General features: G+C 41.3%; 2 protein-coding genes across 42 annotated transcripts in view; one reads left to right on the top strand and one right to left on the bottom strand.

Annotated features, from left to right (window-relative positions):
- LOC105489643 (adenylate cyclase type 10-like) overlaps positions 1–12,500 on the top strand; it is a 39,186-nt gene extending 26,686 nt beyond the window's left edge. For 7 of the 39 annotated variants that reach the window (XM_011754627.3, XM_011754626.3, XM_011754624.3 and 4 more), the window contains 11 exons: positions 2,064–2,127; positions 3,969–4,188; positions 4,548–4,673; positions 6,238–6,410; positions 6,851–7,007; positions 9,001–9,205; positions 9,295–9,391; positions 9,883–10,001; positions 10,266–10,383; positions 10,797–10,995; positions 11,524–12,500. In XM_011754627.3, coding sequence (XP_011752929.2) covers positions 2,064–2,127; positions 3,969–4,188; positions 4,548–4,673; positions 6,238–6,410; positions 6,851–7,007; positions 9,001–9,205; positions 9,295–9,391; positions 9,883–10,001; positions 10,266–10,383; positions 10,797–10,995; positions 11,524–11,715 — 1,670 coding nt within the window. In that variant the 3' untranslated portion in view covers positions 11,716–12,500. Of the gene's footprint in view, positions 1–2,063; positions 2,128–3,968; positions 4,189–4,547; positions 4,674–6,237; positions 6,411–6,850; positions 7,008–9,000; positions 10,996–11,523 lie in introns of those variants that run through there. The other 32 variants (XR_011623729.1, XM_011754623.3, XM_011754633.3 and 29 more) reach the window with 32 other exon arrangements.
- Positions 12,501–21,227: 8,727 nt separating this feature from the next.
- Positions 21,228–26,312, bottom strand: LOC105489640 (triggering receptor expressed on myeloid cells like 1). Of its 3 annotated transcripts, none has more exons than XM_011754610.2 (6): positions 26,230–26,312; positions 25,742–26,074; positions 23,246–23,348; positions 22,784–22,872; positions 22,226–22,278; positions 21,228–21,883 (listed from the first exon to the last, which is right to left on the bottom strand). In XM_011754610.2, exons 1-6 carry the CDS (start codon positions 26,270–26,272, stop codon positions 21,569–21,571), a joined length of 936 nt encoding a protein of 311 aa, XP_011752912.2. In that variant the 5' UTR covers positions 26,273–26,312; the 3' UTR covers positions 21,228–21,568. The 3 variants fall into 3 exon arrangements, with proteins under 3 accessions (XP_011752912.2, XP_011752913.2, XP_011752914.1); XM_011754611.2 differs by having other exon boundaries at positions 25,892–26,074; XM_011754612.2 differs by lacking the exon at positions 22,226–22,278.
- Positions 26,313–26,532: the final 220 nt, after the last annotated feature.

Raw genomic sequence — 26,532 nt, 5'->3', positions numbered from 1 at the left:
TGCCAGACATATGGTGATTGCTCAATACCCTTTAGCTATTGTTTTGATTATTACTATTATTTTTCAGCTCAGTACACACATATTGAGTCCTTATGTGTGTCAGATTCTATACCAAGGAATATGGTGTGAATAAGCCTTGCTCTTTGCACTTCTGAAGCTATCTGTTTTGGGGGTTACTACACACATATAGATAGAGAATTCTAGTATGGCATGGTAAAAGCAATGAAAATGAGACGGGGCCATTAACTCAGCTGGGGAAATATGTCAGTGAAGATTTTCCTTTGAAGTAGATAATGTCAGAATTGCGTCTTGAGGGATAAGTAGGAGTTAGCTACCTGAAGAAGGTTTTATTGGTTAATAGATACTCACCATAGCCTGTTAAACATATGAGGTCATTCCTCTTTGTTTAGCCTTTTCAGTTAGCTTACCTTACAGAACAACTCATCGTCTCCAGCTGTCAGAAAGTTTCTTATTTCATCAGGATGTAAGCTGCCTCCTTGTAGCTTCATCCATTTTTCATAGTTATACCCTCTTCCATACTTGAAGATAGCTATCAAGACCCAACCAAATCCTCTTTCCCTACTTTGATAAAAGGGAGTTGGTTTGGTATTGGGGCTGGGGTGATGGTATGTGGAAAATGGTAGATAGTTGTCGGCAAAAGGCTAAAATGAGGGATTTGGTGTATGATACAATTCTTCTAGGTATAACATCATGACTGTGAAGGTGGACCAATGACTTGGAGCAATTAGTCATTGGTTGATGAGCTCTATGTGCATTTGTACCTGTTGTGCTTTCCAAAGTCTGGTATTGTGAAGAAACTGTGCTATTGTTCATATTTCCTGTGTGACTTTTTTGCTTTTAAGAGGTCAGTTTTGGCCCGGCCTGTTGGCTCACACCTGTAATCCCAGCACTTTGGGAGGCCAAGGTGGGCAGATCACAAGGTCAGGAGATCGAGACCATCCTGGCTAACACAGTGAAATCCTGTCTCTACTAAAAATACAAAAAAGTAGCCAGGCCTGGTGGCGGGCACCTATAGTCCCAGCTACTCAGGAGGCTGAGGCAGGAGAATGACGTGGACCTGGGAGGCAGAGTTTGCAGTGAGCTGAGATCCAGCCACTGCACTCCAGCCTGGGCAACAGAGCAAGACTCTGTCTCAAAAAATAAATAAATAAATAAATAAAAAGGTCAGTTTTTTTTTTTTTTTTTTGCTTTGGATTAGACAGCCTGGTCCATCCATAGGAAAAAGGCTCAAGACCTTCTCAGCCCAGCAGAACCCTGAGGAGGCTTCCCAGACCCGAGGCCTTTGTGCATTGCCATTGCAGACCTGGCATTGCCTGACTCCAGAGGGGACTATTACAGAGGCTATGATATGAGGGTGCCTCTTGGAGTTGTGTACTGCAGTAGAGCTGCCAATATCCTCAGTTATCTTAGCTGTGATTTAACATTATCATCAGCAAGCCAGTCCTTTTACTTAACCCAAGTTCTCCCTAAAACAGTCCTCTTAGACTCCTTATCAGTCCCACCATCCATGCTGTGAGTTGCAATGGGTAACATCTCAACATCATTCCTAATATTTGCTGTTATCTGTTAGAAGGCAGCTTCAGAAGAAGAATCAAATCTGTAGGATAAAGGCTATTTAAAGCCTGCTACATAAAGCTGGAAAGCTCTCTTGGTCACTGACTAGGGAACTGTGGTATCTTATACTATCACAATTTTCTTCACTTGGTTTTAGCCTTTACAGTTCACTCTGATCTGGTCATGACCCTGATCCATATGTATTCAGGGATTTCCACTACTAGAAATAGCCAGCAAACCAGGATGGACACATTCTTTATTTTTCCTTCATCTTGAAAATACTGAGTGCCTCCTTCAAAATCAGAACTAGTTTGAAGGTTTGGGAATGATGAGAGTTACTATTTGAATCACAAGTAGTTGTGAAGGAATTTACAAACTACCATCCTAATTTTGTGTTGTAAACTGCAGAAGAAAGGTAGTCAAGAATTTAAAATGTCCTCAGTTCATCCAAACATGGAGAATTAATCATATTTTTTTTCTCCCTACAGATAGTTTTCCATTCCAGATGAAACCATCCAGAACTCAGGAGGCCTTCTCAAGTGAATGCTGCAGGTAGACAGAAATGCTGAGGGTGAACATGGAGGGACCAAAAGTGACAGAAAGATGACCATTAAACTAAGCCACTTATGTCACTTGCAGTTGAGGAGTGGTGACTCTTGTACTAAGCCCAGTATTAAGGTTAACAGAGAATATTTGGAAAGGCAATTTTTGATTCTCTATAGGGAAATTATTATTTTTTTCTTTTTCTTTTGTTTTTGTTTTTTGTTTTTTGTTTTTTTTTTTGAGACAGAGTCTCACTCTGTTACCCAGGCTAGAATGCAACGGCGTGATCTTGGCTCACTGCAACCTCTGCCTCCCAGGTCAAAGTGATTCCTGCCTCAGCCTCCCGAGTAGCTGAGACTATAGGCGTGTGCCACCACACCCTAGTAATTTTTGTATTTTTAGTAGAGATGGGGTTTCTCCATGTTAGCCAGGATGCTCTCGATCTTCTGACCTCATGATCTGCCCGCCTCAGCCTCCCAAAGTGCTGGGATTACGGGCATGATCCACCAAGCCTGGTTGAGAAAAACTTTTTAAAAACACTTTTTTCTTTCCTTTTTTTTTTTTTTTTGAGATGGAGTCTCTGTCGCCTAGGCTGGAGTGCAGTGGCACCATCTCGGCTCACTGCAACCTCTGCCTCCCAGGTTCAAGCGATTCTCTTGCCTCAGCCTCCCAAGTAGCTGGAGTTACAGGTGCATGCCACCACGCCTGGCTAATTTTTGTATTTTTAGTAGACACGGCGTTTCGCCATGTTGGCCAGGCTGATCTTGAACTCCTGACCTCAGGTGATCCACCAGCTTCAGCCTCCCAAAGTGCTGGGATTACAGGCGTGAACCACCACACCCAGCCTTTTAATAGCTTTTAAGTGCATTTTATATGTAGCATTTTTATTTCCAGCTATAGATTTGTCTTCTTAATTATTTTAGCCCAGATGATATTAAAATGAACATACATTTCCTAACCATGTACCTCCTGGATCTCTAATGCTTTTCAGTTTCAATGTCCCTACCTGGAGTGCACCAGCCACTCTATATACAGTTTCCCATCCCACTTATCTAACTTGATTTCTTACTGTTTTCAAACAAAAAACTGTTTTGAAACAAAAATTTCAAAAAAAAATCAAAAAAAATTTCTTACTGTTTTCAAACAAACAGACACACTAACCTGTGTGTCTTTGCTCACACAATTCTCCCTTGTTAAATGCTGAGTGACCTCCACATCTCTCCACCTATCAGTATGTTGACCATCCTTCAAGGCCCTCCTCAGTCTCCACTTTTTTAGATCATTATAGCTTAGAGAGATCTGACTTTTGAGCTCAGCGTGCCTGTGAAAAGTACACTAGATTAGAAGTCAAAGTGGTAAGCTCTAGTTTTGGTTCTACTTCTCAGTACGAAGCTATATGTAATTTCTTTGAGCCTCAGTGACCTAAAAGAGGTAATTTTTGCCTGCCTGAATGAGAGAGTTGTAGGATTAGATGATGATATATAAAATAATATTAAAATATGGTATTAGAAAATTCAAATATGCTATCAGAAAAAATGTATTATTATTGCTTTGTATCCTTTTTATGTTTTATTTAACATTTAGATTGTTATTTAACTATTCAAGTGTGGTATTTCCCCATTTAGATTGAGCTATTTAGATTGGCTTTCAGCTTTTAAAAATTCCTAATAGAGCTTTGCAGTTACAGCTCTGGTCCCTGACTTTTAAAATTTTATGGAGTAATTGAGGAGAAGGATAGACAAATAATTAATGAATGATACAGGAAAGCTTCCTGGAAAAAGTGACTTTGAGACCTGGTAATGCCCCAATAAAGGTGGCCACTCTCAGTTTTTCATTTTCTTTCCACAAAGAACAGAGGAAGAGTTCCTAGATCAAGTGAAGAGGAAGCTGGCTCAGACCAGCCCTGAGAAAGACCTGTTGACCACAAAGCCTTGTCACTGTAAGGATATCCTGAAGTTAGTGCTCTCACCCCTCACCCAGCATTGCTTGGTCATTGGAGAAACGACCTGTGCATTTTATTACCTGCTGGAGGCTGCGGCTGCCTCCTTGGACCTGTCAGACAATTATATGGTGAGCAGGCTCTGCAATCTGCCCTTCAGCTGAGCCTTTTACTTTGAGAATTTGATTGAGATCTCTTACAATCATAACCATGAGTGAAAAGTGGAAGAAAGTAGGAGAGACAGAAGAGCTAGAAAGGATTTAGGAAAAAACATGAAGTGGGAATATGGTAGTGGAATAGCACCAACCCGTGCTGGCACTGCCCCTGACTCTTGCACAAGCAGTCCAGCTCCTGTTTCTAGCTTGAAGTCCAAATCTGTTTCAAATTCTGATCTTGACCCTCATCATAACCTTACTCCAGCCTTTGCCCTAATCACACCAGCATCATCCTAATCCTAATCTGGTTTCTTTATCCCTTGCCCTGTTTGGAGGCCTTCTTTTATTTAAGGAAGGCAAGCAGTCTTCTGGGCCAACCCTCAGCATTTTCATTTTTGAAAAAACACAAAGTGAAGATCTGTCAGTTTGAGGAGGCTACTTTCTGCCGTCTTCTGTCAGAGGTGAGGACAGGGGTGACCTTGAAGTGCTGGCTATTTCTCCTGGAGGGTTACCCTATTATTTCTTTTAAAATCTCTTCATTGTTTTTTGTGTATGATTATAAATGTGATAATGTGATAAAAGGTTTATTCACATTTAAAATATAGAAATATATAATAGGTAGAAAGTGAAAGAGCTCCCACTAATCCTACACCCCCCCACCATAATTAATAATTGTATGCATGTTCCACCAACTGTACACACACAGCCATATCATTGTTTTCCATTATTTTTTAATAGGATCATATTCTATATTTTCTTGTTCCTGCAGTTTGCTTTTATTCTTAATAGTACAGACAGAACCTATTTACATATTGGTGTGCATACCGATCCACCACATAGTTACAACTGCCAAGTACTCCATTGGCTAGATCATAGCTTAGCTCTTCCCTTCTTCAGGTGCATTTAGGTTATCTCTATTTTGGGGATTATTATAAACATTGCTACAGTGAATATTCTTCTTAAGTATCTCTTTCTCTCCTTGTGAGAGTGTTTTTGTAAGAGAAATTTCCAAAGGTGGCAATGCTAAGACACAATTTTAAAATTCATAAATACATCACCAAATTGCCAAACAAAAATATTGTATCAACTCAAGTTTTTCCCATTTCCTCATATCCTTACTAACATCAGATACTACCAGTCTTTTCTAACCTTGCTAATTCCTAGACAAAGTTATATTGTTTTAATGTGTTTCTCTTAATTAATAAGGTACATCATTCTTCTAGGTTTATTGGTCATTTGTGTTTTTTTGTGAATTATCCATTCATGTTCATTGAAGTAGATATAAACTAATTTGCTCATTGGAGTATATGTAAACTAATTTTAATGTAAACCTTAAGATAATTTGGTTAGGATAGTAAACTTAAGGTACATAATGTCTTGAAGGCCAAAGGGAGTATTAGAGTTGTCACATTGTTGCATTATTTATGCTTCAACCAAGAGGTCTTCAGAGCAAAGTTAAATAATTATTCTTTCCCTTTATAAGTGAGAGTTATTGTACAGTCCTCCCAAGATTGTTCTTTGTTCTAGAATCACATAGACTTTATCACTTTCTTGAGGGATTCAGCCTTAGAATGTGAAGATATAGGATAACTTCAAGGTAGTTCCCCAGCTCCCACCCCACATCTACTGTGAGTCAACCTATTTTGGAAGAGAGATAAAGGATTTGGTGATATTATAGATGCTTTCTATGTCATGTGAGAGCATCTGAGTCTCCACTCAAATGACAATCCCTTCTCAGTCTAGCAGCATCACATTTTAAATCACAGCCTTCCTCTACTGCCCACTGACAAATGTGTGGGAGATGAGAAAGGAGGATACTTTCTCCATAATCCTACTTTCTCAACCCTTTACTCACTTATGGCCATACTGGTGCTTGTTAGGGTGACTGCTAACCAGGCTATGCTCTAGCTCAGCTCACTCTTAGCACCTCAGTAACCCCAACTACACATCTCAAAATGAAAGAGCCAGTGTGTTATATCCAAAACCTTGTATTTACATTAATTCTTCTTGTTTTCCCATCTCCAGGTCTGTTTCAACATGGGACACATCACTTTAGCCAAAAAATTGGCTAGGAAAGCCCTTCGGCTGCTGAAAAGGAATTTCCCTTGGACCTGGTTTGGTGTCCTTTTCCAGACATTCCTGGAAAAGTATTGGCATCCCTGTACCCTGAGCCAACCTCCAAACAACCCTAGTGAGAAGTGAGAAGGCTTCCTAAGACTGTAGTTAACTAGCCTGAGCTTTGCCTTTTTGACCTAAAACTACTCTTTTTCTATCAAATAATCTTCAAGCATCTAACAGACAAGCAGATAACAAGATATATATATATATGCATGTAACAAATAAGTATATAACATACAGTTCTAACTCTTCCACCTTACTCCCCCAGCCAATTACATGTAGCAAATAGGGATTTAAAGAATGAATCTTTTTTTGAAACCTCTCTCTGAACTTTTCCTGATCAAGGAGGATTAATTAAAATGGCATATGCAGTTAGGAGTAGTGGGAACCAAGGACTATTTCTGAATTTGGACATCTGTAGATGGCCCCATGATGAGTAGACTTGGAGCTCTTGTAGGGAGGGAACTTTGGGCATTAGTAAAGAATAAGGGTGTGCTAACCACCCTGTGCCTTGCAACAGTAAGAAGAATTTGGCAGTTCTGCAGCAGCAGTTGCATTGCCTGTCCCTACTCTGGCAGCTCTATAACCTGGAGGCCACAGCCAGTAGCTACAGGTTTGCCTGCCTGGCTACTCTTATGCAGAAGAATTCAGCCGAGGAGTTTGCAAATGAAGCCCAGGTAAGCAGGTCCTTGCTTTACCTTTGGACCTCACTCAGAAACCAAGTTCCTGGTTTAGCATGGTTCTCCAATAACCCAGACAACGCTGATCATGTGTTCAAGTGAGGTTTCTCAGTTTGCAGTTTATAGATGGGTTTCCAGGTATGAGATTATCTGTGAACTCCCAGAACTGAATGCAGAATTTTATGTGTATATTCAAAAGAACCTTTGGGGGCTGGCAAGAGGAAGAAAAGGGGTCATTGCTTTCATCAGATTCTCAAAGAAGCCTGTGATCTAAAAAAGATTTAAAACTGCTGATTTAGGGAAAAAACAAAAGGAAATGTGTCTTCCTCATTTTAGTGTCTTACCTTTCTCTCTGTCTTATCCACATATTCAACAATGAACCATTTGGTGAACACCTATTATATGCCAGGCACTGATCTTGACTCCAGGGAAATATAATAAGTAAAATATACAGTATGTTAGGTGATAATCAATGCAGTGGAGCAAAATAAAGTGGAGGCAAGGGGATATGGAGTTCTGTGAGGTGAGGGGTGGGGTATAGTTTTGAACAAGGTGGTCAGAGAAAGCTTTGCTGAGCAGGTGACATTGGAGTAAATATCTGAAAGAGGCGAGAAAGTCAGACTGTCTGGGAGTAGAGTATCCAGGCAGAGGGCACAGTGAATGCTCAAGGCATATCCTCTGTGTTTGAAGGACAGTGTGACTGGAGGGGAGGAAGAGGAGGGTGAACCAAGAGATGAGGTCAGAAGGACCAGGAAGGGGTGGGGTGGCAAATGGTGCAGACCCTAGATAGGCCACTGTAGGAGTTTTGGCTTTTACTCTGAAAGAGATGGGAAGCCATTAATGGGTTCTGAGAAGAGGGGTGACAGTATCTACTTATATTTTAATAAGATCATTCTGTCTGCTGTGTTGAAAGTAACATGAAGGGGACAAGGGAGGAAGCAGGGACACCAGTTAGGAAGCTAATGCAGTAATCTAAGCAAGAGATGGTGATGGCTTTGATTATTGTGGGGAAAAAAGGTTGGGGGTTTAGAGGCAATAGGATTCACTCATGGATCAGTTCTGGGATGTGAGGGAAAGAAGAGTCAAGGATAATCCAAAAAGTTGTGACCCGAACTTCTAGAGGGACAGAGATGCTCTTAATTGGGATAGGGAAGTCTGCAGGAAGAACAGATTTGGGGGAAGATTTGGGAGCTAGGCTTTAGACATATTTTATTTGAGATGCCCATTAGACATCGAGGTGGAGACAAGTCTGGTGAATATGAGTCCAGGTGAATATTCAAGTCTAGGATTCATGGGAGAGGTCTGAGCTGGAAATAGACATATGGGAACCATTAGTGTGCAAATACTGTTTAAAGTCACAGGACTGTGTGAGAACACCAAGGGAATTAGTATAGAAAAGTTCCAGGGACTTTGTTAACAGCTCCAGTGTTAAAAGGTCAGAGTGGTGAGGAGAAACCAGCAAAAGAAACTGAGAATAAGTTGCCAGGGAGACAGGAGGAAAACCAACAGAGCCTGGCATGCTGGAAAGCTAGGGAAGACAGTGTTCCAAGAAGAGAACACTATTTCAAGTGCACACATAGTTATATAGAACACTATTTCAGATGTGCACATAGTTACATAGAGATCTAGGCAGCAGCCTTGAAGAGCTCTATGGAGCAAATATCAGAGGTCTTAAATTAGAAAACAAAGAAGAGGTAGTTTAATCAGTGTTTTGAAAGGGAAAGTCATGGATTGGAGAGGAAAAGCAGGAGCATGTAGAGAAAGTGGTTTGTTTAAAGAACAGGCAGTGAGAATGATCCAGTTAGAAGTGTAGGGGTGAGAAGGAGCATATTTTTCTAGCTGGGTTGGAGGCAAGTTGTGGGATACCAGGAGTTTAGACTGAGTGAGCAGCAAGGCATCATAATAGGCTCTTACATAGGAAAGGAACAAAATGGAAATGTTACATGAATGTACAATGGGAATATTTTGCCCTGTGTTTGTTTCCCTGCAGGTTGTCTCTACCTATGTGGAGCTCTCTCAGTTCTCCCAGAGCATGGGCATCAAGGACAAGTGGCTGCACTGTGAGCAGATGGCCATTCAGAAAAGCAGTTTATGTTGGTTCTCCAGGGAGGGATTGTTGGCCACAGCTCAGCTCATGCAGGCCCTGGCCTACACCAAGCTCTGCCTTGGCCATCTTGACTTCTCCATCAAGCTGGGTAAAGGGACTTAGGGATGGTGGGTCTAGGGCTTTTAGAGAGTACATGTTCACAGCTGGACCTCACACGGTGCTCTTGAACCTCCTCAGGTTTTCAAGCTCGTGAGATATGCAGACACCTCAAGAAACCAGCTCTGGAGAATCTGGTTCTCTCAGTTCTCTTCAGATCTGCATTTCTGAAGAAGAAGTATTAAGATCATTTTCTGTCATTTGTATTTGTTTCCTAAGAGGGGTGTGTATATTTTCCCAGAGAAGTTTGGAGTGGAGAGGGAGATGCTATTCCATTTCCACACCCCGGGATATCCTTCCCTTGGCCACTCCAGCCACATTATCTTAAGTGTGGAAGAATCAGGAGTGGAAATGCAGAGTCAGAGCTACTATATATTCCTCAGCACTTGGGGGCTCATGGACAAACTTTATTCAAAAAAAAAAAAAAAAAAACTCTGCAGGGAGATAGAGAATTGCAGCAGCTGAAGACCCTGGAAACTGCCTCAGAGGCAGTCTCCCACCTCCTTTGCCTAGAGATAGGTCTGATCCCAGGCATAGATGTTCTCTATATAAATAGAGCTATGAAGAGATCTAAAGGATGTTAGGCTGCTTTGAAGGTGTAAGACCCCTTCCTTTCCTACCCATCCTCCTCACTCCCTAGCTGGTCCCAGTGGCTCTGTCTCTCGGCAGATTTGGCCTGTGTGTCCATGTACTGGAGAGTCAGTGGGCGCTCATTTCTCAGGGTTATGATGTCCTTGGCCTGGCCTGCTTTTACTCTGCTTGCTTAGATCTGCTGCTCTACGGAAAAGGTAAATCTTGCACAGGTCTCTGCTACTCCTGAGGGATTCAGACCTCAGATGGGGCTCTAGGTTTGGAATACAGGCAGTCATGAACCTGTCCCTCAGGCATGGCCTCTGCCCCTGACCTCTGGCTCCTTAAAGTCTGGGAACCATGTTGTGATTCAGGGGTGTCTGCCTTTGGGGTCTTGTTTCCTTCCCCGTATCACATATCTTCTATACCCTGGTTCCTACACTGATAGTATATACTAGCGTGGTTACCGTCTCTGTCCACAGGATTGCTGTTTCGGCCCTTTAGTGAGTGTCTGCGTTTCGTTCAAATCTACGAGCACAGCCGTGTTCTGACCTCTCAGAGCAATGTCATGCTGGGGGTCCACTCCTCCCTGGCCATGTGGTAATGTCTTACTCAAGGGTTGTGGAAAAGGATAGACATTTAAGTCATTTAAGCTGTCTCTCCCCACCTGACAGGACTGTTGAACATCTCTAACCAACTTTTAAAGACCATTCACCTCCCATACCCTCCCATCTTATTAAAAGGGCTTTTGTCCTTTAACAGGTTTTGGCCTGTAGGTCAAGGGTTACAATTAGGGTTACACTTAACTGCTAGAGTAACCCATAGGAAGGCTGAATATAATTGGTCTCTTTTTAAGTTTCCTTGTATGTGAGTTAGTAGCCTTGATCACTTTCTAGCATCACAATTCTGACTGTCCAGAAGGTCTTAGAGCCTTAAAGAAGTGACGATTTTAAGCAAAAGTCATGGTTGGTAAGCAGCAGATATTGCTGAGAGCTATTACTCTTTTCCTCCAGGTTTGCCCAGGAATCACAGTGGGGCCTGTTTGAGCACTATTTCTCCAAGGCTTGCCAGTTGGTGAAAAGAACCAATGCTTCGCTATTTGGTGCACATGGCTTTGTCCGATTCCTAGAGTGCCATGTGCTAATGTTACAGAAAATACCAGAGGGTATCTTCATGCATATTCCTCTAGAGCTTCGCAGCCAAACCCTTGAGGTACCTGTTTCTCAGCTGTCCTTCAACTAACACCTAATTCACTTAGTTCTACCCTGTGATGCTCTTTCTACCACCTGCATCTCTTCCGTGTTTTCCCTTTTACTGGTTCTATCTTCCTTTACTCTTTGAATCCTTTGTTTCTCCACCTAGAAAGTTTCCACCTACCTTATGTATCCTGCCAGATATTATTGTATCTAGTTCTGGACTGGGTTTCTTTCCACCTTTGCCAGCTACTACCCAGTATCATTAAAATATTAACATTTAGCCTTGCTCAGTGGACCTGTACTCTATGGTTCAGTCTGTAATTTGACACATCTCCCTACAGCCCTTCTGAGTCTAAAACACATTGCAATTCCTCTGTATCCCAAAACCAGTTTTCCAGGCCTATTTTGCCATCAGTAACTCCTCCCTGTTCCCTCAGCCATGAGTGAATATGCTGAATGAGGACCTTTGTAAGTTCTGATGAAGTGGCATGTTAGGAGAATGATGCACTAATCCCAGAGCTAATGGACCTTCCTTTCCTTTCAGTACTTTAAGGAGTTCTTCTCTCGATGTGTGACCTGCCCTGTCTATCACCAGTGGGTATCTGAGCTTAAGGCCTCTGTAATGAGATGTGAAAAGAGAGAATTCATGTCCCTGACTAACAGCATCAGACCTTTTGACACTTGCTTGACCAGGATTTGGACAAAAGGAGAATTTCTGCAGGAAAATAACTCTTAGAAAAGAAATTTAGGAATACAGAGTAAGCATTTCTTCCTGGAACCCTTGTGTGAGAGACATAAAGACAGTCTCAGATTCTTACTCATGAGCAGTCAAAGGCTGCACTTCTGAGGTAAAAAGGGACACACAGATGTAAGGAGTTAGTCCTTGCTCCAGAGGTAAGTATAATCCTCTTCCTAATGCTAGGCCCTGCCTGGACAGATAGGAATCCCTTCTATTGTTAAACAGCAATTTCTTCAGCTTCTCTCAGCTCTTTGTTTCAGTATTGGTAACCCTTAGGCATAGAAAGTTCTTCCTTGCTTTTAGCCAAAGCAATTGGGTTGTTTCCTTGGAATAACTGGATGGTCACTAAGGAGAGAAAAAGGTCTTAGAAGTCACAATGTAATATCTGTGAAGGTGAATGATAACATTAGGCAAGAAAAGGAGAGGAAAGAATATAGTTCCTTTCCTCAGAGCCCTGCAAATCTCCTTCTTTCCCAGGGCCGCTATTAACTTTGTAATTGCTGAGGACATTCTTTGTATTTATCACATTCTTTATGTTCCTTCTTTCAGGATTTAACAGAGTGGCTGATGTCAAGGAGAACAAGGATGCAGAAGAAACTCAAGATGTATGTGTTAAAAGAACAATAAGCTGAAGGGACCATGATTCTCTTATTGTATATAACACAAGGAAATGCCCCAGATTCTCCTTTTTAAATATATAGTGTACATATTAAGTATACTCGCCTTTATAGTTACTGCTATCTATATGTTTATCAAAATAAAAGACTATTTTTTTCTAAAACGTGCCGCTTAGATTTTTTTTAACTCTTAAAAGTCATTAGCACAACTCTACCAGAAGTTAAAACCAGGAGTAGACAGGAGGCCTGGAAGGCTTTAAGATGAACTGATTCCATCTTTTGTAAGGTGAGATCCATTAGCAGATGAAAAACTATGACCCTAATAAAGAAATTGCCATTACTTAAGGAGGGCTGGTAGTGCGAGTGCCTTCGTGTTGCCCTCTTTTGGCACAGATTTGGTGATGGGCTCCTAAGAAGTCAAGGAGTCTTTTGAGAGGTACAAAGGGTTGTGGGAATCCATTTCTCCTTTGTGCTGTGTGATTTGGCCATTCCCAGGTAAAACTGCGAAGTTGCCAAAAGTATGTGTAACTTTAGCTTTCTCCCTTTTTCTTCTCTTTGGAGTTGCCATCTTTGGCCTTTATCTATTTGATGGTGTTTCTTCCACTGAGTATGATCTTCCCATTGATTTCTTACACTTTGTAACTCAATCATCTAGTGTCCATAGAGTGAATTTGCTAATGTTATGATAGCTGCAATTCGTTATTTACTTACTTGTGCTTGAAATACATTGTTTAAATCCTATATCAATTCTGTGAGTCAAGTACTATTATTATCCCATATTACAGATGAAGAAATGGAAGCCTAGAAAGAGTTTACCCCAACAAACATAGCCACAAAATGATAGAGCTGAGCTTCTAACTCAGATTTGATTCCAGAGATTATGCTAGGCTATGCAGGCTTTCATGGGAACTAGGCTTTCCTGTACCCAGTCTTTACTATTCTCTTCAAATGGCCAAGATCAGAACTTTAAGGACAGGAAGGGAGACGTTTATGAAAGGGAGGCCTGCACTTACCCTTTAAATCATGCAATCTAATCTATACATTTCCTCCTTCCACTTTTCTCCCTCTTGCTACCTTTCTTTTTCCTGTCCCTCTATTCCCTTCATCTTCCCCCTTGCATTCCTCCCATCTTACTCCTTCCTTTCTTCTTCTCACCTACTTTCTGTCCTCCTCCCTCATTCCTTTAAATTTCTGGGAGGTAATACAGAGTAGCAATCCAGACGAGGACTCTGGAACCAGATAGGCTCGGTTGAAATTCTAACTCTGCTGCTTATTAGCTGCATTCATTTGGGCATATAATTTATCCTTCTATATGCCTCAGTTTCCTTTTCTGTAGATGGAGATAAAATATCCTCTTGTCCTAAAAATAGGACAAAAGACTGTCAATGTGAAGATTAAATGATTATAAAGCACCTGGCATATAGTAAGCACTCAGTGACTGGTAGCTATTATTATTGGTTCAGCTTTTATATTTAAAAGTAGATGTTACATTTATGTGGTAGAAAATTCAAAAGAAACAAGTGTATAACAGTGAAAAACTCTTTCCCATCTATGTCTTCCAGACACCAGTTGCCCTCCCCAGAGATAATCAGTGTTACCACTTCCTTGTGTACCCTAGCAAAATTATTCTATGCACATGTAAGTAATAGTATATAGTTACTGCAACCTTCTTTCCCACAAATGGTGGTGATAGGTGATAACACCCTGCAGTACTTCATCCTTTTTTTTTTTTTTTTTTTTTTGGCATTCCCTTTTGGCACTTTTTTTATTGAGAAAAAATTCACCCTTTTAAGGTATACAATTCAGTGCTTTATAGTATATTTGTAAGACTGTACAATCATCACCACTATCTAATTCCAGAACATTTTTATCACCCCAGAAAGGAACTCTGGTCCCATTAGGAGTCACTCCACATTTCCTCTTTCCCCAATCTTTGTAACCACTAATATATTTTCTGTCTTTAAAGATTGGCCTATTCTGGACATTTCATATAAATGGAATTATTATACATGGCTTTTTCTTTCAGTTAGCATAATGTTTTCATGGTTTATTTATGGTGTAGGGTTACTCTTTATGGCCAGGTAACATTCCATTGTACCACATTGTGGCACATGATGCCACATTTTATTTATCTGTTCATCATTTGGTGGACACTTAGGTTGTTTCCAGTTTTTAACTATTGTTACAAATAATGCTATGGTAAACATTCATGTACAAGTTTTCGTGTGAACATAGGCTTTCAATTCTCTTGAGTATATACCTATCTTGGCATTTCCAGGAATTTCCAGGTCATACAGAAATTCTGTGTTTAACTTTTTGAGGAACTGTCAAACTGTTCTCCAAAGCCTCTGTACCATTTTACATTTTCACCAGCAATTTCCATAGCCTAGCCAACACTTGCTTTTGTTTGTCTTTTTTATTATAGCTATCCTAGTGGGTATGAAGTGGTATCTTATGATGTTGATTTATATTTCCTTAGTAACTAATGATGTTGAGCATCTTTTCATGAGCTTACTGGACACTAGTATATCTTCTTGGAGAATGTCTATTCAAATTATATGCCCATTTTTTAATTGGAGTTTTTGCTTTTTATTGCTGCATATTACAAGTTTTAAAAATATATTCTGCATACTGGACCCTTATTGGGTTTGACTTGCAAATATTTTCTCCAATTCTGTAAGTTGTCTTTCCACTTTCATGACGAAATCATTTTGCAAAATGTAAGTTTTTAATTTTGATGAAGTCAATGTATCTATTTTTTAGTTTGGATCTTTGTGCTTTAAGTGTCATATCTAAGAAACTATCAACTAATCTGAGGTCACAAAGATTTACTCATGTTTTCTTCCAGGAGAGAAAAATCGACTTTTTATTTTGGCTTTTACATGTAGGTCTTCAATTTATTTTGAGATACTTTTTGTATATCATGTGAGGTCATGTTACAAAATCATGCTTTTGCATGTGGCTATCCAGTTGTCCTAGCACCATTTGTTTTTAAACAAAATATTCTTTCACTTATTTAATTGTCTTGACGCCCTTGTTGAAAATCAGTTGATCTTAAGTGAATGGGTTTATTTCTGGCCTCTCCATTTATTCTGTTGGTCTATATGTCTATCCTTATGCTAGTACCATACAGTCTTGATTATTGTAGCTTTATAGTAAGTTTTACAATCAGGAAGTGTGAATCCTTCAACTGTACTCTTCTTCTGCAAAATTGTTTTGGCTATTCTGGGTCCTTTGTGTTTACATGTGAATTTTAGGATTGGCTTATCGATTTCTGCCAAAAGGACAACTGTAATTTTGATAGGGATTGCATCAAATCTATAATTAATTTGGGAAGAATTGCCATCTTAACAATACTAAGTCCTCTGATCCATGAAACTGGGATATCTTTTCCATATATTTAGGTCTTCTTTAATTTATTTCAATAATATTTTGTCATTTTAATGTATAAATGTTAGACTTCTTTTGTTACATTTATGCCTAAATATCATATTCTTCTTGATACTATTATAAATGGAATTGTTTTCTAAATTTCATGTTTGAATTGTTCATTGCAAGTATATATAGAAATACAACTGATTTTTGTGTATATATAGTTTTCTTTTTTTCTCAGACAAGTTAGATAATGTGTATTGATTTTGCATCCTGGAACTTTGCTGAACTTACTAGCTCTAAATTTTTTTTTTAGATTCCTTAGGATTTTACATATGCAAGATCATGTCATTTAAAAATAGATGCTTTTCTTTCTTTCTAGTCTGGAATCCTTTTATTTCTTTTTCCTTTCTAATTTCTCTTTCTTAGAACCTTTAGTACAATGTTGAATAAACGTGGCAAAGAGTGAATATTCCTGTCTTGTTCCCAATCTTGGGGGAAAGATTTCAGTCTTTCACCTTTAAGTGTGCTGTATGCTTTTGATAGATGGCCTTTATCATCTTGAGGAAATTCCCTTCTATTCCTATTTGTTGAGTATTTTTGACATGATATGGTGTCAGATTTTGTCAAATGTTTTTTTGGCATCTGTTGAGGTGACCATGTGGTTTTTGTCCTTTGTTCTATTGATATGGTATAATATCACATTGACTGATTTTTATATGTGAAATCAACTTTGCATTCCTGGGATAAATCCCACTTTGTCATGGTGTATAATGCTTTTTATCTGTTACTATATTCTATTTGCTAGTATTTTGTTGAAGATTTTTACATCTCCATTGATAAAGGATGTTGGTCTGTAGTGTTTTTGTTTTTGTTTTTTCTTGTGATTTCTTTTTCTGTTTTTTGGATTAAGGTAATACTGGCCTCATAGAATGAGTTAGGAAGAATTCCCTTCTCATTTATTTTTTAGAATAATTTGTAAAGGGTAGGTTTTTAAATTCTTTAAATATTTAGTAGCATTCACCAGTGAAGCCATCTGGGCCTGGGCTTCTTGTTGTGAGTTTTTTTTTTTTTTATTACTAATTTAACCTCTTTACTTGTTATAGATCTATTCAATTTTTTATTTCTTCTTGAGTCAGTTTCAGTAATTTGTGTCTTCCTAGGAATTTGTTCATTTCACCTAGGTTATCTTAACTTGTTGATATACAATTGCTCATAGTATTCCTTTATAATCCTTTTTCATATCTTAATGCCAGTAGTTGTCCCTCCAATTTCATTCTGTATTTTAGTGATTTGAGTCTTTTTTTTTTTTCTTGGCTAGTGTAGCTTAAAAAGGTTTATCAATTTTGTTGATCTTTTCAAAGAACCAACTCTTGGTGGTGTTGATTTTTCTCTATTATTTTTCTGCTCTCTATTTCATTTCATTCATTTCTGTTCTAATTTTTATTATTTTCTTCCTTCTGCTTGCTTTGATTTTAGCTTACTCTTCAGTCTAGTTGCTTCAAGTAAAAGATTAGGTTGCTGTTTTGAGATCTTCTTCTTTAATGTAGGTGATTAAAGCTATAAGTTTCATTCTAAGCACTGATTTTGCTACATCCCATAAGTTTTGGTATATTGTGTTTATATTTTTATCTCAAAGTGTTTCTAATTTCCCTTGTGATTTCTTCTTTAACACAGCTGTCATTTAGAAGTATGTTGTTTAATTTCTATGTATTTATGCATTTTCAAAATTTACCTCTGTTACTAATTTCTAATTTTTTTCCATTATGGTAAGAGAACATACTTTGTCTAATTTCAGTCCTTTTAAATTTATGGATACTTGTTTATGGTCTAATATATAGTGTATCCTAGAGAATGCTGCGTGTACACTTGAGAGGAATATGTATTCTACTGCTGTTGGGTAGAGTGTTTTATAACTGTCTGTTAGGTCTAGTTGATTTATAGAGTTGTTCATGTCTACTGTTTCCTTGCTGATTTTCTGTCTACTTGTTCTATCCATTTTTTAAAGTGAGATATTGAAGTCTCCAACTATTACTCTTTACTTTCCTATTTCTTCCTTTAATTGTCAGTTTTTGCCTCACATTTTTTGAAACCCTATAGTTAGGTGCATATATATTTATAATTGTAGTATCTTCTTGATGGATTGACCTTCTTGTCATTATGATGTCCTTTTTATCTCTAGTAACAATTTTAAGTCTTAACTCTATATTTTGCCTGATATTTGTATAATCATTCCAGCTCTCTTTAGCTAGTTTTCATGGTATATGTTTTTACATTCTTTCACTTTCAACCAGCTTGTGTTTTTTAATCTAAAGTTTTTCTCCTATAGGCAGCATGTAGTTGGATCATGTATTTTTAATGCATTCTGCCAATTTCTGCCTTTTAGAATGTTTAATCCATTTACATTTAATGTAATTACTATAAAGTTAGATTTATGCCTGCCATTTTATTTGTTTTCTATTTGTCTTATGTCTTTTTGCCTCTCTTCATCAACTGCCTTCTGTTGTGTTAAATGTTGTGTTAAATAGATAATTTTAACTTTAGCTTTATAATTGTTAATCTATGAAGTTCTCTTTTAAATCAAATAGATGGGGAGAAAGACATTTTTCCTAAGTAAACATTCCCTCTATTGATGCAAGTCTTTGGTTAATTTCCAGAGTTCTGAAAAAGTTGATTCTGAATATATTTGCCAGTTTTCTTGTTTCTTGTTGCTGTTTTTTTTGTTGTTGTTTTTTTGTTTTTTTGGTTTTTTTTGACAGAGTCTTGCTCTGTCACCCAGGCTGGAGTGCAATGGCACAATCTCAGCTCACTGCAACCTCCACTGCCCAGGTTCATGCAATTTTCCTGCCTCAGCCTCCTGAATAGCTGGAATTACAGGCATGTATCACCACACCCGGCAAATCTTTGTATTTTTAGTAGAGATGGGGTTTCACCATATTGGCCAGGCTGGTCTCAAGCTCCTGACCTCAGGTGACCCACCTGTCCCAGCCTCCCAACGTGCTGGGATTACAGGCATGAGCCACCACGCCCGGCCTTCTTCTTGCTTTTTGGAGGAGAGAGTTTTCACAGGTTCTTACTCTGGCATGTATCAGTTTTAATGTATGAGTTCTTTTATGGCTTCTGAGTTTGGTTCATTCTTGAAAGGGCTCTTTTCTCTCTAAAATTATTTTAACTATTCCTCAACAGTCTTTCAACTATTTTTTAGGCCAATTTTATCAAAATAGTATTTACATTTAGGAAAATGTACCCATTTTAGCGATAGGTTTTTGACAAATATATATACCTATGTAATCACTAGCACAATCATGATAGAGAACATTTCAACCAAAAAAGTTATTTCAGGTCCCTTTGTCATCATTCCCATTCCATCAATACTCCCAGCTTCGACACAAAATACTCTCATTATATTTTTCATTGTCTTTGTGTTATTTCTCCTTTGTCATTTTTTATTTCAGTCTTAAGTTGCCTAACAGTGTCTCTTTCATTTTATTTTAAAGAATCTGTTCTTTTATGTATTAGTTATATCATTTTTCTCTTTTAAAATTAACTTCGGTGGCCTAAGCCTGTAATCCCAGCACTTTGGGCGGCCGAAATGGGCGGATCACGAGGTCAGGAGATCGAGACCATCCTGGCTAACACGGTGAAGCCCTGTCTCCACTAAAAATATACAAAAAATGAGCCAGGCGAGGTGGTGGGCACCTGTAGTCCCAGCTACTCGGGAGGCTGAGGCAGGAGAATGGCGTGAACCCGGGAGGCGGAGCTTGCGGTGAGCTGAGATCCGGCCACTGCACTCCAGCCTGGGCAACAGAGCAAGACTCCGTGTCAAAAATAAATAAATAAATAAATAAATAAATAAATAAATAAATAAGATAAAATTAACTTTTTGAGTAAGATGCTTAATTGTTAAGAGTGTGAATTTTCCTCTGAGTACTTCTTTAACTGAATTCCAAAGGTTCTGATATGAGGAGGTCATCTCACCATGTTGCCTGCATTTGCTTTGCTTTATATTGCATGTGTTTCTTCTTATAAAATTTAGCATGGCAGTATTTTCATCTTAGAAGTTACTTTTATAACTATGACTTTGGTTGGTATTCATAGACTTCCTATCATGATCAATGATGGAATTTTTATATTTCCTCTTCCTTACCACTCAATTGATTGTTATTTTTCTTAGTATTTTCCTTTATACTCAAAAGTAAAAATACACTTTTTACTTCTGACATCTTCTAAAAAGTTCTAAATATATTCAGACCATGGTGAGTTTTTCCAGAGGGTTCTTTTTAGTCTTTATTCTGCCCTTTTTTCTGCCACCTGTCCACTCCCCAGCAGGCAGTCCCTAGTCATTAGTTGATTGGTGGGCAAATTGGAGCCCAGGGCACACCACTTGTCCTTCTTCCTGAGGTGCTTAGGCCAAGCTTAGGGCCCCTCCAGATGGCAAAAACCTCTTTATGCCTAGCTATTTGTGATTGTAACAAGACTGGGTTACTGAGCATTTCATCCCAATATGGGCAAATACATACACCCCTCAGTATCTGGGGGGGATTAGTTCTAGGACCCCTGTAGATACCAAAATCCGTGGATGCTCAAGTCCCTTATATAAAATGGTGTAGTATTTGCATATAACCACACATCTCCTCATATACTTTAAATCATCTCTAGATTACTTAAAATACCTAATACAATATAAATATTATGTAAATAGTTGTTATACTGTATTGTATAGGGAATAATGACAAGGAAAAAGTCTGTACATGTTAAGTACAGACATAACCATTTTTTTCTAATATTTAAAGAAATATCTAATTTTTTTTTTCAGTATTTTTGATCCACACTTAAATCTGTGGATACAGAACCCATGGATATGGAGGGATGACTATATTTTCAAATTGAACAGTTTCAGAAGAAATTCTGGCAAGTCCTTAAAGGCTCTTTCACCCCTAGCCTGAACTAGCTTTCATTCACACTTGACCATGGCCATTCCTTTACCATTCCCTTTTCCCTCCCCTCAGTTCATTTCTCCATGGGGCCCTTCCCAGGCTCCAGAGTTTAGACCAAGGGAAACAGTGTTACTAGATGACCACCTAGTTAAGAGACAGCCAGCTCTGGTAAGACTGATGTCTGTAAAAGTCTTCTAGTGCTTGAAAATCCTGTGTCCTGCCAAGGAACAGACTTGGTGTCTATTTCCATTTCTGTCCTTGCTCCTGTTTCCTTTCCGTCCCATTTCTCATACACCATTTGTCCTGGGTCTCTTTTAACTATCATTAACCTATCACCACCCCCACCCCATCATATGGTGTCGCATCATGTCACATATTCACAAGGTGCAGAGCAGAAAGGAGAAGAACTTCCTTGACTCACGCAAATGAATCTGTACTTGGAGGCATCATGAGAGAAGCAAAAAATACTTTTGAGGAAGACTTTTCAGCATCCCTTGAATCAAACTGCATTGTAGTGTTCTGACCAGGGAAGGAAACCATTTCCCCACTGACGAGAGACAGGAGATCATACAGCACAAAATTCAGACCAGAGTCTTTTCCGTTCACAGGCCAAGCAATTAGTCAAACTTGGGCAGTTTCCTTTCCCATTCAGCCATTAAGAGTTTGCACATCATTATTAGGATTTATTTAGCCCAGTGTGTAATGGCAGAAGAACCAGTGGGGGAGTGGGGTACAGGGAGGTCTTCCCCAAGACATCTCAGTCATATCTGAGCATCACTTTCCCTGACAGTAAAGTTAGGACATTGGATTAGATCTTAAAGTCCCTGGTTGCTCAGATATCCTAAGGATCCTAGGGCATGAGCTGGCTGGATGGATGCATAGAACCCCTAGGGATGGTCCTCATGAGTTTACAGTGTGATGAGTTTAGCTGGATGGAGTCTGATTGTTAGGTGGATTCTGGGCTGGCCCACAAGAGGCCCCTCCACCCTTGTTCCCTCCCGGGAAGATGACTGTGGCATATGTCACAGGCTTGGAGCAGACCAGGACCTTAGGAGGTAGAGGGGGCAATGAGGATGGAGCTGGGAGTGATGGTTTTCCTGATGGGGGATCAAGAGGTAGGCTGGTGTAGGTAGTATTGTCAAATGAAGGTGGTGAGTCAAGTCTAACGTGTGGTACATCCAAAGGCAATTCAGCAGCCAGTCCAGAGTCACTGACATGGTGGACCACTGAGGAGGGATTCTGAAACAAAAGCAGGCAAATCAGGAATGCCTCCCTCTGCCCCAGATCTCCCTTTGGTGGGAAGCCCAGGACCACACTAGATCTATCTCTTGAATCCTGAGTATGTCAGTGGGCAAGAGGGCTTCATTGTGAAGATTTTCCAGCCCCAAGTTTCTCCCCAAGTCTGGGAGGGTGGGATGCCAAGGGAGACCATTAGTGTCAAGTTTACAGCATTTACGAAGAGGGTTTCGACCCCAGCTAGGTCCCAGTCCTTTCTCCACCCCATCATCCTAGGACCTCTCAGTGAGTGTGATGAATAGAAAGTCTGGGGAATTTGGCTGCGGGCCTGCAGAGGCTTCTTACCATGCCTGAAACTCTGCTGCTCAGGAATCGGCCACTGACACCAAGCCTGTTCCCTGGCAGAACAGACAACAGCAGCATAGTCTGCTTCCGGGGCTAGCTCAGAGCCCTTCCCTCACTCCCTTCCTTCAGAAGCCTCTGAAACCTCTTCACTACTGCAGACTCACCTTCCCCACTCCCACCACCAAATCTTTACCCCTTCCATCTCCCCAGCCTGCTGGAAATCTCCTCACCCACTTATGGTTTCCAGAGCTCCCTTCAACTCACCTCAGCACTCAGCCTACCTCCCGAAACCCTTTCCCCACCTTCTCCAATGCCTTTCCTCCCATTGCATTGCCCCACCGTTTCTAATTCCTGTCTTTCTGCAGGCTGCTCCCGTTGAATCTCCTTCCCTCCCCTCCATTCCTCAGCCCTGGAAATTCTAGGATATGGGGGCCTTGAGACTTAAGCCCAGGTAAATCCATTTGTAGGGGGATTGGACCTAGACTCCTGGCCTTATCTACACAACTGGTTGATACAGGAATGGTAGGGCCAGGCTGAGATAGGAAGATAGCCACCTACCTTTTTTCCTCTTGGCCATCACAGCAAACAGCACCACCGCTGCCACCAGCAGGCCTACCAGGAGCACAGCACCCCAGATCAAGGGGATGCTGAGGAACAGAAAGGGATAGGTAGGCTTAGACCTGAAGCCTGTGGGGAGCTGCTGGCCAGGAGCCCTGGAGCAGCGACAGAAGGGTTACGTTCTCGATTGGGAGAGGGAGATGGAATAGAATGAGGAGGGCTGACTGAGGCAGGGCAGAAGAGGGACTCATTAAGGTGTCCTGGCTGAAGATTCACCAACATGAAGGGACCATTGCTGAACCAGGACAGAGAAGTATGTATCTGTCTGTCGTCTGTCCAGAAGTTCCCCAGAGGTGGGAAGAATCATAGGTTTTCCCCTTCGATTTAGTTGGGAGCTCTAAACAAGTCATTGTCTCCACTACCACCCTTTTCCTGGCCTCCCAAATCCAATCTTGTCAGTACCTCTTCTCATCCTGGCTGGGTTCCAAAGGGTTGGCACTGCCTGCAGGGTCTGAGAATGCGTTCTCAGCCAGACTGCCAATCTTATGGATCTCTTCTTCATCCTCTGTCAGGCCAGGAACGGAGTCAGAAGGAAACATTTAATGAGTGCATGCCCATGTGGGCAGGCTTCAATATCCTGTTGAGTTATGAGGGACTGGAGGAGTGGAGCCAAGGAAGGAGAGGACCCCAGGAAGAAACACAGAAAGGGGAGGATGGGATGTTCTTTAGGGGCCTGTCATTCCACAGGTCAGGAAATGGCACTGGCTTTTTATGTCTTTACCTGGTTGTGACTACACCCACTTTTCCCTGTACCACCAGTTCCCCCCATCCTCCCGCTGCATTTCTTCCCTTTTACTTGCTCTACCCCTCACCCTTCTGGCCTTATCAAGCTGTTCAGTCTGTGTAAAAACACCTACTGGATGATCTGTACCCACCTCTCCTTCCCACCCGAATAGGTTTCTCCAGTTCTCATCCTCAGGGTGACATAGCTCCTGGCTCTCATGGGTCTTAAATGGGGCCTCCTCACATACCTGCAACCCTGCAACCCCAGCCCAAGCTCTGCCCTCAGGACTGAAGGAAATCTGGGTGGGTCCTCATGTGATGCAACACTAACCAACTGACCCTTGCTGAGAGGCTTGCTGGGATCCTGAGACTCAGTTTGAGGACAAGGCTTCTGTCACCCATAGGATGTGCTTGACTTCTGGCTGTAGGACTTGGGGTTGGTTTCTCTGGGCCTGGAGACTTGTCTTAGGAACGTGGCCAGTCCTTTCAGACCGACTGGAATGGGGCCTTGCCTTGTTCTTGAGAGATTTACCATTCCTACTCCCCTTCTTATGCCACACCAGGAACTGGGGCTGCTGTGGCACATGTCCTGCCCTCCTGGTGCCTATTAGGCTGCCTTTGACCACCTTCTCTGAAGCTAAATGCTCGCCTGAGCTGCAAGCCACATCATCTCTGGATGCTATGTGCCACCTGCCTGCCTGAACATCATTCTCCACAGCACCTGCCCCATAGCAGCAGGTTGGGGGCCCAGCTCCCTGCCTCCCTGACCCTCCTCCCAGGGAGTCTCCTCTTGTCACAATTTGCCTTTTAGGGAGTTAGAACCTGAATTTAGTAACTCAAAGTGTCAAGGAATGAGGAGGGCAAAGAATGACAAGGATTAACAATATATTTATAATATAAGACAATAACCACGGGCTTGAGATGAGAAGGATTCTAATGACAACATAGTCTACCCTCTTATTTAGAGGGAAAAAAACAAGGGAAGGGGCTGGGGCGGTGGCTCATGCCTGTAATCCCAGCACTTTGGGAGGCCAAGGCGGGCAGATCACTTGAGGTCAGGAGTTCAAGACCAGCCTGGCCAACATGATAAAACCCCGTCTCCACTAAAAATACAAAAATTAGCTGGGCATGGTGGCGGGCACCTGTAGTCCCAGCTACTCGGGAGGCTGAGACACAAGAATCACTTGAACCCGGGAGTCCAAGGTTGCAGTGAGCCAATACTGCCATTGCAGTCCAGCCTGGGCAACAGAGTGAGACCCTGTCTCAAACAAAACAAAATGAAACAAAACAAAAAACAAGGGAAGGGAAAATGCTCTACTTAATTTTATTTGGGGATTGGGCATAAAATCCTTGAGAAAAGGAAGACCTAAAGGTGAAAAAATGGCCAGTTCCATAAAAGAAAAGGAGTGGCTGTCTGTGCTTGAGGTAGCTGACCATTTTCCCTCCAGAACTTTATTTTTAGAACATCCTATCTTTCTTTAAAAAAAACCCAACTTTTTAATATTTTAAAATTTTCTTTTAATAAATGCTTGTATACTAGAAAAGTTATGGGCTGTGGGAATGAAACCTGCAAAAACAGTGTCTTTAATACCGAAAATAGGGTCAAGAATATTGGCTTAAAATATGAATGACACTTTTTCCATTTTTAAAACGAAAGGAGTTGAAGTAGTTCAGGTACTGAATGTACCCACTTGTAGGTGAGACATACTAGATGCCCTGTGAAGACTTATAAAATTAAATAAGGTATGCATTCCATAATTCTTAAGCCGCCAAGCCCACTATTACAGGAATAAAACACTGAAAGCTACAAAAATTAATTCTGGTTTTATATACTCAGATTCAACATTGTTTAAAATATTTCTAACTAAAAAATAAATTAGCATCAAGTATGTTGAAAATACTGGAAGAAGAGGCCAAGTCCCTGGGGTGGGAAGGACACGCCTTCCTGTTGGGAAGCACACTAGTGTGGAAGGGGGAAGGGGATGGTTTTCAGCTGATTTATCTCAGACTTCCCACCCAGTTTGGTTTCCGCTCCCTGCAGAGCTGTCAAGAGGATATCTCCTCCGAATCCTCCTCCCCAGGGGCCCCCACTCCTCAAGAACCCAAGAGCCCTGGCAATAGGTGGGGGTGGGGAGGGTAGGTCCAAGGGGTGGTAGCTGGCCTAGGATAACTCACCTGGGGGCAGTATGTTCAGAGAGACTCTATGCAAAATCTGGGGCCCCCTGGCCCCATCCACCATGCAGCCATACTCGCCAGCATCCTCCTCCTGCAGGGTAACCATTTCCACCTGCAGCAGACCCCCACCCAGGTCTGTGAGAAACGTACGCCTGCCCGCTGGAGCTCTGCGATCCACAGCTGAGGACACCAGGGGCTGGCACCCCTCCGGCGAGAACCGGCACCACACCTTCTGAGCCTTGACATCCTGGAGCCTGTAGTGGCACTGCACCAGAATGGAGCTTCCCACAGGTGCCTGCAGCACCTCGGGGAGGCTGCCAACTATGCCCTGACCTGGGGAAGAAAAGGAGGTGGGAATTGTGGGCAGGAGCTGGGAGCACCTCCCAGCCCAGCTGCTGGTATGGGTGTGGCGTTCACAATAACACTTTACTCCTGGGCATGGGGCTGAGCATATGGGGCCCGGAGCTGCAGCTCCTCCTGAACCTTACCTTCTAGTCCCAGGAGCAGCAGCAAGAGCAGGTTGGGGCCCATGGCTGGGCAGAGAAATGTCAACTCCTGGGCTTGCCTGGGGACTGACACAGCATTCCCCTGAGGGCAGGAAACATCTGCCTCAGACAGTCATGTGGGGTTCTCAGTGACTATGGGGTGGGAGACAGGAAATGATGGGCACCTCCAGGAGTGGGGAAAGGGAGTTCTTCCAAGCCCTGGTTGGCTCAGTGCTCAGGAACTGCCCTGAGGGTAAGGGTGGGCAAGAAAGGATGAGAAGACCCAAAGAAAGCTAGAAGCCTGCA

Source organism: Macaca nemestrina, chromosome 5, assembly GCF_043159975.1.
Source record: "Macaca nemestrina isolate mMacNem1 chromosome 5, mMacNem.hap1, whole genome shotgun sequence".
Classification (NCBI taxonomy): Eukaryota; Metazoa; Chordata; class Mammalia; order Primates; family Cercopithecidae; genus Macaca; species Macaca nemestrina.
This window is presented reverse-complemented; position numbering and strand designations above follow the sequence as displayed.

Bases quoted from the DNA above. Each gene is read 5' to 3' on its own strand.
- LOC105489640 (XM_011754610.2), bottom strand. From the start codon at position 26,272: ATGGGCCCCAACCTGCTCTTGCTGCTGCTCCTGGGACTAGAAG. The intron at 26,075-26,229 runs GTAAGGTTCAGG...TTTCTTCCCCAG, and splicing joins GCTGCTCCTGGGACTAGAAG to GTCAGGGCATAGTTGGCAGC. The intron at 21,884-22,225 runs GTAAGAAGCCTC...CTTTTGTTTCAG, and splicing joins GCAGCAGAGTTTCAGGCATG to AATCCCTCCTCAGTGGTCCA.